This window comes from Euleptes europaea, chromosome 20 (genome assembly GCF_029931775.1).
Source record: "Euleptes europaea isolate rEulEur1 chromosome 20, rEulEur1.hap1, whole genome shotgun sequence".
Taxonomy (NCBI): domain Eukaryota; kingdom Metazoa; phylum Chordata; class Lepidosauria; order Squamata; family Sphaerodactylidae; genus Euleptes; species Euleptes europaea.
The window spans coordinates 25,210,792-25,226,444 of record NC_079331.1 but is presented as its reverse complement, the minus strand read 5'-3'; the positions used below and the strand labels follow the sequence as shown (position 1 = coordinate 25,226,444).

The 15,653-nt window shown below is 59.5% G+C and overlaps 2 protein-coding genes across 2 annotated transcripts in view; one reads left to right on the top strand and one right to left on the bottom strand.

Annotated features, from left to right (window-relative positions):
- The window catches only part of MFAP1 (microfibril associated protein 1), a 54,773-nt gene extending 53,649 nt beyond the window's left edge, over positions 1-1,124 (bottom strand). The window contains exon 1 of the mRNA XM_056865996.1: positions 1,108-1,124. The gene's annotated coding sequence lies outside the window, so the exon portion shown is untranslated. The remainder of the gene's footprint in view (positions 1-1,107) is intronic.
- MAN2A2 (mannosidase alpha class 2A member 2) lies at positions 992-14,724 on the top strand. The gene is made up of 22 exons (XM_056866002.1): positions 992-1,144; positions 1,233-1,493; positions 1,612-1,756; positions 2,535-2,706; positions 3,830-3,957; positions 6,006-6,179; positions 6,515-6,701; positions 7,128-7,305; positions 7,531-7,733; positions 7,875-8,057; positions 8,165-8,279; positions 8,396-8,463; positions 8,722-8,887; positions 9,192-9,428; positions 9,564-9,686; positions 10,616-10,730; positions 10,829-10,962; positions 11,061-11,202; positions 12,061-12,194; positions 13,874-14,068; positions 14,261-14,371; positions 14,569-14,724. Exons 1-22 carry the CDS (start codon positions 998-1,000, stop codon positions 14,722-14,724), a joined length of 3,474 nt encoding a protein of 1,157 aa, XP_056721980.1. The 5' UTR covers positions 992-997.
- The last annotated feature ends 929 nt before the right edge of the window (positions 14,725-15,653 follow it).

Here is a 15,653-nt window from a genome sequence, read left to right as displayed (position 1 = left end):
GGGGCCCCGCCGGCCAGCTCGTGCGCAGGGTGCTCGGAGGGAGAAAAGCGCTCGTCCTTTTGGCAGCTGATTCAGACTGCGTGCGCGCAGGCTTTTTTTTTTAATGGGTGCAAAGCAGCGTGGTTGAGCCCTGCCCCTTGCCAGAGGTGTGGCTTCCGTGAGTTGGCAACCCCGTCCAGGACCACCTGGAACAGCCCCCCACTCGCTGCAGCTCATGCCCCCCCCCCGAAGCGGCAAGCATAGCCAGGCATGAAGCGGAGGTCCCCATGGCAACACAGGCAGCTGGAGGGTTTCCAAAGCCATGCCAACGACCACCTGTGCCAGCTGTTGCTTTTATTGATGTGCTTGATGGACACGCTGCCTTCCTGCCCAGTGCCAGCCAGCAGGCTCCCCTGCTCGGTTTCCCCTCTGCCAACCACCTAGTGCTTCCCGCCCTGGGCATGTCAGAAAGGGCCCATCCCGAGAGCAGAGGCCCCACTCAGCCCTTCCTGCCCTCCCCCTCGGGATGGGCCCGAGGTCCCAGCATCCGCATGGCTGTCGGGGGGCCCCAGCTGGCTGATGGCGACCCCCGAAGGGGTTTCCCCGACGAAACCGAGGGGGTCGGCTGGCCGGGGCCCGTCGGAGCGGCCGGCTCCTTGGGAGGTGGGGCTGGCTTGGCGGGCTGGCCATGCAGGCGGGGGCCAGGGGGGCAGCGAGGCTCGGCCGGAAGCCCCCCGGGCAGGGGAGCCGCCGCCAGGGAACCGGGCCGGGGAGCCCGGCGGGCCGCTTGGATGGGGCGGGGGCGCGGGGCGGCGCGCGGGGGCGGGGCCTGCCCGGGCGCGCGCGCCGGGGCGGAGCGTGGGGGCCGCGCGCCTCCGCCGCCGCCGCCGCCGTCCGGGGCTGTCCTCCTGGGTCGCGGCGCCGCTGCTGCTGCTGCTGCTGCTGCGCGCAACGCCGAAGGCGCCGAGCCCGACGGCCCCGAGGGGCGGCCGGGGCCCGGGGGGGGGGCGGCGGGGGGATGAAGCTGAAGAAGCAGGTGACGGTGTGCGGGGCGGCCATCTTCTGCGTGGCCGTCTTCTCCCTCTACCTGATGCTGGACCGCGTCCAGCACGACCCCGCCCGCCCCCACGGCGGCGGCGGCGGCGGCGGCGGCCACTTCCCGCGGGTGAGCCCCCGGCCCCCCCCCGGCCCTCCCCCCGCTCCTTGCCGCCGGCCTCCTCACCCCCCCTCTCCCCTCCCCCCCCCCCGCGCAGAGCCAGATTTCGGTGCTGCAGAGCCGCATCGAGCAGCTGGAGCAGCTGCTGGAGGAGAACCACGCCATCATCGCGCACATCAAGGACTCGGTGCTGGAGCTGACGGCCCACCCCCACGGGCCGCCCGCCCGCCTGCCCTTCCGCGCGCCCAACGGCTCCTGGCTCCTGCCCCCCGAGCCCCGCGCCACCTTCTTCGCCGTCGCCGCCCGCGACTGCCGCCGCCTCGCCCGCGGGGCCGGCGGCCCCCAGGCGGACCTGCAGGTGAGGGCGCGGCCCGGGCCCCGGTGCGGAGGGGAGGGGAGGGGAGGGGGCGGCGCGGGCGAAGCAGGGCAGGGCGGCAGTGGGGCTGCAAGTCCTCCCTCCCTCCCCCCCCCCCCAGATGCTGGCCGTGTCGGCGTTGCTGCCCTACGACAACCAGGACGGCGGGGTGTGGAAGCAGGGCTTCGAGATCACCTACCAGCCCGACGAATGGGACGCGGAGCCGCTGCAGGTCTTTGTGGTGCCGCATTCCCACAATGACCCAGGTGAGCCAGCCCACACCCCCCCCCCCCCCCGCCGAGCAACACCCTCATCCTGCCTAGTAAGGGGGACTCACGGACGGGGCCGTACCGGCTGCCCAAGCAACGAGGATGGAACCCAGTGCTCACAGCCTGGCCTTTCTCCACCTCCCAGGGAAAGGTCCGGGAACTGAAACCAAAAACGACGGGGCACGGGTCTGCGGCTTGTGCGTTTCCCCCGGGCCCGGCCCCCTTCAGGGAGCGCGTCCCTTCCGAGATGTCGGTGTCCGTTTTCGGAAACTCTGCTGCCTTATGAAGGGGAAAGCCCCCCAGGCAGAGGGAGTTTGGCCAGGTGCTTACGAAGGGCCAGAAGGCTCGTTCACAGGTTCTGGCCAGGGTTTCTGAAGATGCACCTTTTTGCGCCACGGCCCGCCAGTGTGCAGAGAGCTGGCAAGAGATGTTCGGAGGTAGTTTGTCACTGTGCGCCACGGCCTTGCAAGCCTGGTCTTCCTTGGCGGTCTCCTGTCCAAGAACTAACCAGGGCCGACCCTGCTTAGATTCTGAGGCCTGATGAGATCCGGCTGGGCTGGGCCATCCAGGCCAGGGCACTTGATTCGACCCGCAGCAACATTTTCACCGTCCCAAAGGCATTCTCAGCTTGGCGGCAGCTGGACGTGATGGTGCTCCAACCGTGAGGTCTAGCCGGACGGCACCCATAGGCGCCCCGAGGCCTCTGCCTCAGCAGACCCAGGTACGGTGTGCGACTGCTGTAATGCTCCATTGTCGAACACCTCTCCCCCCCCAGGCTGGATCAAGACCTTTGACAAGTATTACTTCGACCAGACGCAGCACATCCTGAACAGCATGGTGGTGAAGCTGCAAGAGGACCCACGGCGGCGCTTCATCTGGTCTGAAATCTCCTTCTTCTCCAAGTGGTGGGACAACATCAGTGCCCAGAAACGGGCTGCTGTCCGCAGGTGAAGGGTTGGAGGGATGTCGCTCGCTTTCCCAGTTTGGGTGGTTTTTAGGACAATGTTTTTGGAAGGAGCCCCGTGGAGCAGAGTGTGGTGAGCTGCAGTCCTGCAGTCAAAAGCTCTGCTCCTGACCCGAGTTCGATCCCGACGAAAGTCGGTTTCAGGTAGCCGGCTCAAGGTTGACTCGGCCTTCCACCCTTCCGAGGTCAGTGAAATGAGGACCCAGCTTGCTGGGGGTAAAAGGAAGATGACTGGGGAAGGCACTGGCAAAACGACCCCGCAGACAACGTCTGCCTAGTAAACATTGGGATGTGACATCACCCCATGGGTCAGGAATGACCCGGTGCTTGCACAGGGGACCTTTACTTTTACCTTTCTTTTTTTTTGGGGGGGGGGAAGAAGCATCTGGTGGGGAGTGTGCATGTACATAGTATACACTCCTGCGTAACGAAAGAGGGATTTGCGGTGACTCTCTTATCTGTGAAGTTGGACTCTGAAAGGCCTGTTGGCGTTTCCATTGGCTGAGTTCAAGCACACCCGTTTGTACACTGGAGTCCGTCTTCCTTGCAGAGTCGACTATGCAAAATGACTCTGGCCCTTGTTCTCCCGGAGGAATGGGATTTGCTTTCATGAAAAGAGATGTGTGTCTGGTAGGAGAACAGTATTTCTTGGACTAAGTTGACTGAGCCTTTTCCCATCACGGCAGCCTGTGGTGGTCTCTGCGACTGGACCTTCTGCCTCTGAGATCTGTTCTGCCTCAGCAAGAAAATGAAGCTTGATGTCTCCGGTCACAGCAGGATTAGCCAGGAGCTCCCTGGCCCACTTCTCTGCATCCGGTCTGGGATGGCAGCTCTTCCCTTCTCCCCACAGCCCTTGGCAGAGTTGCTGGCTTGGCGGTGCAGGGGGGGAAGGAAGGAAGGAACGGCCACACGCCACACGGGGCCTTACCCACGTCTGAGCGAATGTGTGTTTCTGAACCTCTCTGATTCTGATTGTTGTGTGAGGAGGGGTGGGTCACCTGAATGAGTCGTCTGTCCAAGGCAGGTTTTAAAGTTGTGCTGTAAACCCAACTGAAGCAGGAGCCTCGGTTTTAAGCTGCGCCCTCTCTCTGACACCCTGCTCACAGACTGGTCGGCAGCGGGCAGCTGGAGATGGCGACTGGAGGCTGGGTAATGCCCGATGAAGCCAATTCCCACTATTTTGCCATGATTGACCAGCTCATTGAGGGGCACCAGTGGCTGGAGAAGAACATTGGTGAGTGCTGTGGCCCAGGATACGCTGCGGGCGGGGAGGTGTTTGGTGGGGCAGGGTGTGGCTCTGAGTGGCACCGCTGAACACAGCAGCAGTGCTGAAGCCTGGCGACCGGGCATGTGCGGAGGGAGTGTCACGTGGCTCAAGCCCTGGCAGGGCAGGAGGCGCAAAGGAGGCCGAGGGGCCGCTTCGAGGGCAGCAGTGTGGAGGCACTGCAGTATGGTGTAGCGGTTAGTGTCCGCCCAGGATCTGGGGGGCTCCAGGTTTGAATCCCTGCTCTGCCACGGAAGCTTGCTGGGTGACCTTGGGCCAGTCACATGCTCTCAGCCTAACTTACCACGCAGGGTGGTTGTGGGGATAAAAGGGAGGATCTTGTAAGCTGCTTTGGGTCCTTAATGGGAGAAAATTGGGGCACAAATAAAGTAAAACAAATATGCCCCCATGGCAGAATCTCACCTGCCCCTAGAAGACAGGTGGCAAAGGCACGCTGTGGAGTGGACTTGGATTCCCTGGTGGATTGGCCCAGTGGAAGATTGCACCCACGAGATTCCACCTGGGTGAGAGTGTTAGGTCGGTTCATCTGGGAGGGAGTGGAGCCATGACCGTGCTGACCCCTCCCCTTCCCCACTGGCCCAGAGCCTGTGCCTCCGGCTGCTGCTGCTGCTGCCAGCAGTCCTGGCCCTGCGCTCCTCTTCCACTGCCCACCGTGTCATGCAGCCATACTCCTGACTTACTGCACTGGCAGCCACTGGGATTGGGGCCTGGCCCCAGGGTGCCCCTGCCAAATGCCGTTAATGCAGAAGACAAAGTTGTGAAGCCGTTCGTTGAAGAGTTTTGTGATGGTGGATTTCTGAACACAGCCGGTGATATGAGCTTGCCACCCTTCTTGGGCCGGCAGCGCTCCTGTGCCTTCGTGGGTGTGTGGCTGACAGCAGAATGACAGGCACCTTGCATCCTCCTGTTAGGCACAGACTCACTTGTCCCGTGTTAAGCAGCCTTCTAAGGCACAGGAGCTCTGCTGGGACCAGAGGATTGGCCGCCCTGCAGCAGAGGAGACCTGTGCTCCCTGTCGCTGTGGTGTCTGGATGCTGACGGTGCCCTGCTTGCCTGCCAGCACGTCCCCGGCACTCTCCGTTTCGGTGCGAAGTCTTTTTATTATGCCAGCATACTTGAACTGTGAGGATGCGGGGCCTCACTCGCAAGCAGTTTAAAGACTGGCTTTAGGACTCTGCAGCCATTCATTCTGGTAGCTGGAAGATGGGAACCCTCAGCTGGGTTTTTCCTGATGAAGCCAACATGTTTATTGCTTAAATTTTGCTTGGCAGTTTGTGCATTGTTGGATGTATGTATTTAGTTTAGCTGTTTATACCCAAATGGTCTCCTGCATGTGGGGACTCAAAAGTGGCCTACAAAGTCAATGCAGCCCCCCTCTACAGTACGGAGGCCCACCGTCCTGAGCTGCTGCTGGTCCGCTGGCTTTGCTCGCTCAAGAGTACGGGCTGCGAGTCGAAGAGCCAAGAGTCGGATCTGTCGTGTTCCAAGTTAGCTTCTTGGGAGGGAAGTGAAAAAAGAATATTAGTCTGTTGCAGAATATCAGCTTCAGTAAATCCTTAGGACACTGGAGTCTTCTCAAACTAAAAAAGTCTGACATTTCCAGCCTGGTCTACAGAAAGCGTAGCGTCGATTGCCTGAAAGATAAGACGGTGTCATCAGATGGAGGAGTCCTGCTGGGAAATTGGCAGGCGTTTCGTGTGGCCTCGGCTCTGATCAGGTTGCAGCATTTGGGACCTCAAAGGCCATCTGGGTTCATTCGCTGTATAAGGGGGAGAACTGGCATGCTCGGTTAAGGATGCTTGGGTTCTGAAGGGCCGGTTATCAACCCTAAGGTTAGAGACATGCCTCAGCACAGCTGCTGTGACGTGCTCCAGACGAGGTTTTCATGTCTGTCAGCGCAGGCGGGTTTTGTACTTTGAGACGGGCCCCTGTGCAGCTATCCTCCCCGTAGGCTCCACGGCCTCCACCAATGCTTGCCTCTTTTCTTTGCCTCTCAGGGGTGATGCCACGTTCCGGATGGGCAGTGGATCCCTTTGGGCATAGCTCCACGATGCCGTATCTGCTGCGCCGTGCCAACCTGACCAGCATGCTCATCCAGCGAGTCCACTACTCCGTCAAGAAACACTTGGCAGCCGCCCAGAACCTGGAGTTCATGTGGAGGCAGAGCTGGGGTGAGGGGCGAGGCATGGGGGCCCAGACCCTCCTCCTCGCTGGGCTTGCAGCCAGAGCGAGAGCCACCTGCTCAGGGGCTGCCCTGTGGGCCAGAAAGGGATTGACCCTCGAGGGGGGGCGTGGGGCTTCCTGGCCTGGGCCACCTGGAACGGTTTTCTGGTGTGTCCAGCTCTTGTCTGCTTGTAGACGACTTCCGTGGATGGATGCACGGGGGCCGACTGGGTGGTCGAGTGTGTTCTCTGCACATGTGTGCGTGGGCCAAGGGGGCCTTTGAGTACTTTCCAGGGCCCTACATCCCCTTCCCACAAAGTGACTCTGGCTTTGCCTGCTTCAGACACTGACTCCAGCACAGACATCCTCTGCCACATGATGCCCTTCTACAGTTACGATGTGCCCCACACGTGTGGCCCTGACCCCAAGATCTGCTGCCAGTTTGACTTCAAGCGCCTGCCAGGGGGGCGCATCAACTGCCCCTGGAAAGTGCCACCCAAAGCCATCACCAGTGCCAATGTGGCTGAGAGGTGAGTTCCTGCTGGTGAGCATGGGCGCATGGCTCCTGTGCTCTGCACCAGCCTCAGCTCTGTTGTGGACAGGCTCCGGGTCTCACTTTCCCCCCCCCCAGGTATGGAGACTCCCCGCCCCCATCCCGGGGCACACTGCAGGGTGTCTCTTGTGGCATTGCCGCTGCGTGCACACAGAGATTTATATCCCACATTTTCCTCTGTGGGGGCCCTCAAGCGGCTTACAACATTGTTCTTCATTTATCCTTACAAAAACCACCCTGTTTGGTAGGCTGAGCTGAGAGGGAGTGTGGCCCCCAGGTCCCCCAGTTAACTTCTATGGCAGATCAGGGATTTGAACCTGGGTCTCCCAGGCCCTAGTCCCACACTCTGTCCACCACGCCATGCTGGCGGTGCCATCTCATCGTCCGCGGTGCTTCCTGCCAGGGCTCTGCTCCTTCTTGACCAGTACCGGAAGAAGTCCAAACTCTACCGCAGTAAAGTGTTGCTGGTGCCTCTGGGGGACGACTTCCGCTACGACAAGCCCCAGGAGTGGGATGCCCAGTTCCTGAACTACCAGCGCCTCTTTGACTACCTCGGTGCCCACCCTGACCTCCACGTGCAGGTGCGCCCGGCAGGCCTCGGAGCAGAGTTTCTGGGAAACTGTTGGCCCCCCGGCTCCTGGCACAGCTTGCCTTGCCTTGAACACCCCCTCCCCGCTCTCAGGGCGTCGCTGTGGTGTTCCTTCTGGGGGGGCCCCACAGGGCAGCCCCTTCTTCCGCCACGCCTGGTCCGGGGTGCTGGCAGACTTCAGGTGTTCCCTGAGACCGTGCGTGTCACTCTCTTGCAGGCGCAGTTTGGGACCCTCTCGGACTACTTCGATGCCCTTTACAAGCGGGTGGGTGTTGTGCCAGGCATGCGCCCCCCCGGCTTCCCAGTGCTCAGTGGTGATTTTTTCTCCTATGCGGACCGAGAGGATCATTACTGGACAGGGTACTACACGTCCAGGCCCTTTTACAAGCGCATGGGTCGCGTCTTGGAGGCCCACCTCCGGTGAGTGGGTGGCCCAGGGCAGTGTGGGGTGGGTGGCAACAGGCCCCCGGCCTCCCCCGCTCTGCAGGGGTTGTGGCGTGGGAGGGGAGGGGTGCGTCTGGGGTGTTGGAGAACCTACCGGTGTCCTTTTCCTTGAGGCAGGAGTGCTGAGATCTTGTACAGCCTAGCCGTGAGCCATGCCCGCCATGCGGGCATGGACAGCAAGTACCCGCTGGCAGACTACGCCATGCTCACCGATGCGCGGCGCAACCTGGGCCTCTTCCAGCATCACGATGCTATCACTGGCACAGCTAAGGAGGCGGTGGTTGTGGACTACGGTGTCAGGTGCGTGCCAGACTTGGCCTGGGGGGGCGGGGCGGGGGGGGAGTAGGAGCAAGCTGGCAGAGTTGCCCCACCGGCCGCGCCTCATTTCCTCTTTCATCCTCCTGCAGGCTGCTCCACTCCCTCACGAACCTCAAACGGGTGGTCATCAACGCCGCGCACTTCCTGGTCCTGGGGGATAAGGAGGCCTACCACTACGACCCGGCAGGGCCCTTCCTTGGCCCCGTGAGCCACCGTTTGCCCCCATACCCTCCCCTCCCCTGGGCCCACCTCAGACCTGCTGGGCTTCACCATAGCTGGGCTGGGGTGTGGTGGATGTTGAGCCCCCTTCTCTTTTCCAGGACGAGACACGCCTCAATCAGGACTCTTTGCCGGAGAAAACGGTCATCAAGTTAGATACAGCGCCCAGGTGGGAAGAGCCTGTTGCAGAGGGTGGGTGTGGGGGCACCCTGTGGCTGCCCGCAGTGGGTGGGGGAGGGGAGCAGGATGCCCCCCCATTCTTCTCCTCCTGACTCGGTCTCCTGTACCCTCCCCAGCGGGACCTGTTAGTTTGAGCCCAGCTGGTGGTGGGGGGAGGGGGCACGGAGGTCTCCGAAGAGCAGGAGGATTTAAGCCTCCCCCTTGCCTTCAAGCCAGCCACTCTTCTAACCGCACAACCCACTTGCAGGTTTGTGATTGTGTGGAACCCCCTGGAGCAGGAGCGGCTGAGCATTGTGTCCCTCCTGGTCAACACGCCCCGCATCCGTGTCGCCAGTGAAGAGGGGCATCCTCTGGCAGTGCAGCTCAGCGCCTGGTGGAGTTCTGCCACAGACATGGTCCCGGAGGTCTACCAGGTAGCCTGGCAGGGGGTTTATCAGTGTGTTTGTTGGAGGGGGGAGGGGCCACGCTGGATGGCAGTAGGTGGTGTCTTCTCCAGCCGGCTTGGCACAGGGCAGACTGCCCCCTCCCTTCCCAGGCTGTGCGCCATGCGCACGTGCCTGCCAACCAGCATGGCCAGCCTCTTCACCACATTTCTTTCCTACAAAGGAACGGGGGTACTCACCTACTGGGTGGAGGCTGTTGTCGGTGCCCCTTTGGCACCTTGCGTTACGTGTGGCCACGGGGGCCGCTGCCCTTGCCTGTGCTCTGATTTGACAGGCATCCGTGATGATCCGGCTGCAGCCCCTGGGTCTTACCGTCCTGCAAGTGAGCAAGTCTTTTGACAGCCACAACACTCTCAGGTCCTCCGTGCGCCTCTTCCTGCACGGCCGTGACCTTCCTGTGCGCAAGCACGAGGCCTTTCCGGTGCGCATCCTCCCCGCTGCCACGGACGACTTCTGTCTTGAGAACCAGCAGATGCGGGCGTGCTTTGTGGGGCCCAGCGGGATGCTCAAAGTATGTTTGCTCAAAGTGGGGCAGGACTGGATGTCCGACTAGGGGTGTGTGTGCTGGGGGGGGTGCTGCTGCTGAAGGGGAAGGCTGGGAGGTGAGGGGCTCCTGCTCACTGGGGCTTTCCCCGTTTCCTGGCAGAGCGTCCGTCATGCTGGCGAGGACCAAGAGCGGCGGCTGCAAAGCCAGTTCCTCATCTACGGGACTCGAGGCACCAAGGACAAGAGCGGCGCCTACCTCTTCCTGCCAGACGGAGAAGCCAAGGTCTGGCCAGGGCGGGCTTGCCCGTGGGGCTGGGGCCTGTACAGAGCTCCTGCAGAGGGAGGGGGAGAAGGGGCCCCCTCATCTTGTGGGGAGGGAGGCCTGGCATTTCCCAGGTTCCCACAGCAGAGACCCTTGGTCTGGAAATGCTGCTGCTCCGACCGAAGCGTGGTCCATTAGCTGCTTGTGGAGAAGCCAGAGTCCTCCCTTCGTGGTGCCGGCCAAGCACACGTCCTGAATGCCGCATCCCCCCCACCCCCGTTTTATACTTGAGTTTCCCAGACTGTCCACCTGGGCAAGGTGGTCATCCCTTTGTCTCCTTCCGGGGAATTTCAGCTGCTAACTTGGCAGCCCTGGGCCGTCTCCCCCCACCCCCCTTGCTACGCCAATCTCTGCCTCAGTCCCTTGTCCTTCTGACGGAGAGACCCTGGGTCCTCCACAATATCCTCCCATCACGAACTACCTGCAGGACCCCGCATCAGTGCTTTGGCTGCACGGGGCTTCTCCAGTCTTGTAAATCCATTTAAGAAAAAGCATCCTGTGTGGGAAGGAATGCCCTTGCTGAGGCACTGTGGATGTGCTCTTGACAGGGATCCCGGGTCCTTCTGCCCATGGGCAGCAGTTCAGTTTCTACCGTGTAGGAGCACCTGAACGATTTTGATAGTTGTAATGGGGCTTTAGAGTGCTGATAGTTCCCTTGTAAGATTTGGTTGTGGGGTTTTTTTTTGTTTTTTGTTTTCCTGATGGGATCTCACAAATGGCTTTTTAAATTTTGTATCTGTTTGTAGAGGGCATGTTTACTGAGTATTTGTGTAACTATTTCTAAAGAATGTTGTATGCCCCCTTGAGCATGTGGGAAAGCGAGCTAACCCTTTGCAGAGAAAAAGGGGTGTGTTGCTACACCTGCCGGTTTTGGTCCCTCTTCCTTGCAGCCCTACACCCCCAAGGACCCCCCCGTAGTTCGGGTGACGGAGGGACCCTTCTTCTCAGAAGTAGCTGTCTATTACCAGCACATCCAGGAGGTGGTGCGGCTCTACAACGTGCCAGGTGGGCGCTTGGGGAACAGTGCTGTGCTAAGTGGGGTGGGGTGTGGGAGAGGCCTGGAGACCTTCCCTCCCTGCTGCCCTTGCCTTCTTTGGCCCTAGGGGTCGATGGACTGTCCATGGAGATCTCCTGCCTGGTGGACATCCGTGACCACGTCAACAAGGAGCTGGCGCTGCGTTTCAGCACAGACATTGACAGCCAGGGCACTTTTTTCACGGACCTGAATGGCTTCCAGGTACAATGGGGCTGGGAGGAAGCCTGAACCCCCTTCCCCTGCTTTGCTAGCATTGAATGGCTGCCCGCATCCTTGGCCAAATTTTTCTTTGCTGGCAGATTCAGCCCCGGCAGTACCTGAAAAAGCTACCGCTGCAGGCCAACTTCTATCCCATGCCAGTCATGGCTTATATCGAGGACAAACAGAGCCGCCTGACCCTGCACACAGCTCAGGCCTTGGGTGTCTCCAGCCTCAGCAGTGGTGAGTGGAGCAGGAGAGGCGGAAGGCCATGGAAGTGGGACTGGTGCTGAATGTTTGTGGCTCCATTACGGGCTTTGGGCCTAATCTCCAGGGAAGCACCCGGTGATTAGGATGAGCCTCTAAGTCTGGAAGCTGCTGTGATGAAGCAAAGACCTTCTTCCCTTATCAACATGTATTTGTTTACATTACATTATTTATAGTCCACCAGATTATGCAGTGCAAGTCAGTGCAAGTCAATGAGACATCTAATAAGCTTAACTGAAGTTGAATTAGGACAGGCTAGTAATTCGTAAAGTTACAGCATGTAAGGTTTTCCATTACGTTAGTTCTCAGAATTCATTTGTAAAGCCTCAGTCCTTCATGGCTTGAACCAAAATGGTCGAGAGCTTCTTCCTTGTGTCCAGGAAATCTGTGATCTCCCATTGGGAGTCATTCCCAATTGAAAGGAAGAAATACAAGCTAGTCTTTCAGCTTTCCCAGTCTGTCCCTTGGGTGTGACAACCATAGCTGAGCTGTTGCTTTTGTTCCACTCCAGCCAGAGCCATTTGCATTAGTGAGCACTGAAATGTCCTGTGCTTGGGACCGATGACTCGTCCCCTACTTTCCCTCTTTGCCAGCTACTAATTTGCAGGCTCCTGGACGTGGACAAAGTGCGTATGCAACTACTGTCATGTTAACAGGGTCTCTAGGGTGGAAGGCATTTATCCACACACACACACACACACACACACACACCCAGGCTGCACTAATTGATTCTGCACCGGCAGGAGCCTACGGTTGGGGTCCTGCCCATTCGGGGGATTGTGTTTGAAGGCCTTATGTTCATCTGAGCCCCCCCCTTTTCTCCACGATCTGCAGGCCAGCTGGAGGTGATTCTGGACCGACGCCTCATGCAAGATGACAATCGAGGCCTTGGACAGGGCTTGAAGGATAACAAACGGACCTGCCACCACTTCCGCCTCCTCCTGGAACGGCACAGCACTGCTGAGAAGGTATGAGGAGCAACTGCTGAGCTGAATCTGTGGTGGGATCAAGCTGTGCCACGTGGCACCTCCCTCCCTTGTTGTCCTGGATCCTTGAAAATGCCACGCAGCAAACGCCCAGGGAGAAGAACCCAACACGCAGGGATGCTAAGGATGGCCTTCAGCTGGAATTATGGATTCCTTCGGCACCCCAGTTGCAGGGTCAGCTGCACCTGCTCCCCCAAGAATGGTGCAGAGTAAGGCTCCTGCTCTTGGGTACCAGTCCCTCCCTGGGTCTGTACCCACCTGCAAGCCCTTCTGAGGAAGCACTTGCTCGCCCTTTGCACCCTGGTTCCCGGGCCGGGGTTCCTTTTTCCTGCTGATGGAAGCTCACCCATCACCCGCCCCAGGTGAAGGACCCTTTGCATTACCTGCAAGTCTTTGGTTTTGTCGTGATCTTCTCACCCTGCTTTGCCACACAGCTCGTTTTCTGTGTCTTGCAAGCCCCCACACCCCAGTTCATTATGGCCGCTGAGCTGCCAGGTTAAAATGCACTGAAGCCCAAATGGTTTTCACTGAATCTCCTGATGTCAGCAAAGAGAAGTGGGAGAGGCTGGTTTAATCCAGCCACTGGGCAGCAGCAGCATTGAGGAGGGGAGAGTAAGGCACCCCCCCCCCACACACACACACACCAGAGCTGGCTGGAGAAAGGGTGGGATCAAATGTGATAGAGAGAGAATGACCGAGCAACACCCGCTCTCTGGAACCGGAGGGCCCTTCTGTCCATCAGCTAGTGACTGGAGGTCAGTCTTCAGACGCACAACTAGTCCCAAGGCGACGATTTATACGTTAAACGATTTATACGTGGTGGGGAAGCTGGGAAAGAAAGCACCCATTTCAAAGGGGGTGGTGGGGTGTGTGTGGAAAGAGTTTCAGGCCAGAGGGTGTAGTGGTTAGTGTCAGACAAGGATCTGGGAGACCCGGGTTTGAACTCCTTCTTTGCCCTGGTGACCTTGGACCAGTCATACACACACAGCCTGACCTTCCTCACAGGGTGGTTGTGAGGCTAAAGTGGAGGAGAGAAGAACTATGTTAGCTGCTTTGGGGAGAAAGGCAGGGTATAAATAAAGTAACAGAAATAAAGAAGGAAATAAAATTGGGGGGGTTGGTGGGCAAAATACTGTCTAGGGCAGCATAGGGGCAGACTCTGGGAAAATGAGCCCTAGCCAAGCACCAGGGTTGTGTGTGCTGAGCCAGACACCCCCCCCCCTTTGCTCTCTCTGTGTGTATGTGTGTGTGGGGGATATTGCTGGGCCTTTCCCCCCAGAGCCTTTGGTCCTCCCTTGTGCCTCGGAGGCAGTGTTGTGTTGGCCCCTGAACTGTTTTCCTCTTGTAACATGGCTGTTCTCCTTGGCCCCCTTTCCACGCCCACCCAGAGCTCCGGCTTCTTTTCCAAACTGGCCTCCGTGGTTAGAGACTGGGTCTATTCTGGCAGCAAGGCTGATGGCCGAGAGGTAAAGCCTGCCCCGTCTCGTGCACTAGCTGGTGGTGACTTAGCTGGGCCTGCCCTGTGTCTGTGTTAGCCCAGGTAATAGCTCGGTGGCCCTAGATTCCCTGCGCGCGACCACCTGACCTCCAGGGCCAGGCGGCCCACACGGGACTCTCCCGCCGGAGCCTGCTCTCACTGCTCTGCGTTTTCACTGCTGCAGGCACAGGACGGTCAGCCCGTGAGTTTCCCATCTTTGCTCAGCCACATGACTTCCATGCACCTGAACACAGAGGTGCTGGTGCTGCCCGTCACCCAGGAGAAGCTGCCGCCTCCAGCCCTGCGGTCCTTCCAGCCCTTCTCGGCCACCATGCCCTGCGACTTCCACCTTCTCAATCTGCGCACGCTGCAAGGGGAGGTGAGTCCTAGCTGGAGTGGGATGCCAAGCAAAGGAGCCGCCAGCCCCCCGCTGTCCTTGGAGCACCAGCTGGCATTCCTCTGTTGAGTGTCCCCCGCCCCCCGGCAATTCTTTGGCCTGCACTGAGCTGCGCTTTGACTCATTTCCTCGCCCGCTGCCTTCCTCATGGCACACTTGCCTGCTCCTCCACAGGATGATTCACTGCCCTCCACAGAGACGGCTCTGATCCTGCACCGCAAGGGCTTTGATTGCGGCCTGGAGGCCAGGAACCTAGGCTTCAACTGCACCACCACCCAGGGCACGGTACGTGGGTGAGCCCAGGGGCTCTGACCTCTTGGGGAGCCGAACGAGAGATGGGTGCAGGCTGGGGAATGGAGCACCATTCTGCTGCGAGGGCTTTTGCCTCCCGAGTAGCCGGAGGGAGGAGGCCTCTCTCAGTGCTTGTGCTTTGGGCTGCTGCTGCCTTGGCTCACCCCCCCCCCCAACCTCTTCTCCCCCAGCTGCCTCTTGGTGGCCTCTTCCAGGGCCTTGAGCTGGTGTCCATGCAGCCCTCCTCTTTGACCTTGATGTACCCGCTGGGCCCCGCTTCCTCTAACAGCACGGTCCTTCACCTGGACCCCATGGAGATTGCCACGGTTCGCCTTCGCCTCGGATAATGCCCCTCCGGGCCGGCTGGAACATGCTGGTCTGCCGTGCACTGCAAGAACGGGACCGGCCAAAGACACGCAGGCTGTGTTGAGGCTTGACACTGGCTGGCGGCAGTGAGACTGGAAGGAGGAGGAGGAGGAGGAGGCTTGTTGTTTATTCGTCTCCTTTCAGAGGCGCTGAGTTTCCAAGGCCAGAGGCTGGGAGCTGGCCCAGGGCGCTCTGTGGGCCTGTGCAGCTGAGAGTCCGTCCCAGCCCGAGGGCCGGGGGCTCTCAGACGTGCTGTGCCAGACTGGGCGTGCTGCCCAAGTGGGTGGGGGGAAAAGCCTCTGCCGCTGCCCTCCCATCTCCTCTTGCTGTCTGGTGTGGACTGTTAGCCCAGCTTGGCTAGTTCTCTGAGCAGGAAAACAATGATGTAGCAATCACTGGACAGAAAGAAAACAGGTTCTCAGGGAAAAAAAGCCCTTTTCGTGGACACGCGGCTCTTGAGTTGTGTTTGGACCTTGCTGAACCCAGGTGGAAAGTTGCTCCTTTCCAGAATACAGGGAATAATGATGTACCAGCTGCTGCTGCTAGGGACTGTCTCCTTATTTTATGTGGCCAGGGCAAGTGCTCAGTCTCAAAGGGATCCTAAACTGCCGGATTCCACAAGGTCTCTGCCTGTGGCAGGCACGGTAGCCAGCCCATAGCCCACAATGCCCATTATGAAGCCAGCGTAGGAAGACTTTTTACCCCATCCGTCTCTACCCCCCAGGAAAACAGAAGAGAGATTAATGAAGCACCCGTGTTGCTTTTGGGCCTAGACCCCCATGGTCACCTGCGTGGTCAGCGCTTCCACAGTGAAGCCCCGCTGTGTCCGTAGCGAAGGTGGGGCTTGAGGCCTGCTTGGCCTTGGGTCTCTTTCCAAACTGCCATCACCCTGAAGCGCAGGTCAATACTG

Bases quoted from the DNA above. Each gene is read 5' to 3' on its own strand.
- MAN2A2 (XM_056866002.1), top strand. From the start codon at position 998: ATGAAGCTGAAGAAGCAGGTGACGGTGTGCGGGGCGGCCATCTTCTGC. The intron at 7,734-7,874 runs GTGAGTGGGTGG...TCCTTGAGGCAG, and splicing joins GTCTTGGAGGCCCACCTCCG to GAGTGCTGAGATCTTGTACA. The intron at 8,888-9,191 runs GTAGCCTGGCAG...CTGATTTGACAG, and splicing joins TGGTCCCGGAGGTCTACCAG to GCATCCGTGATGATCCGGCT.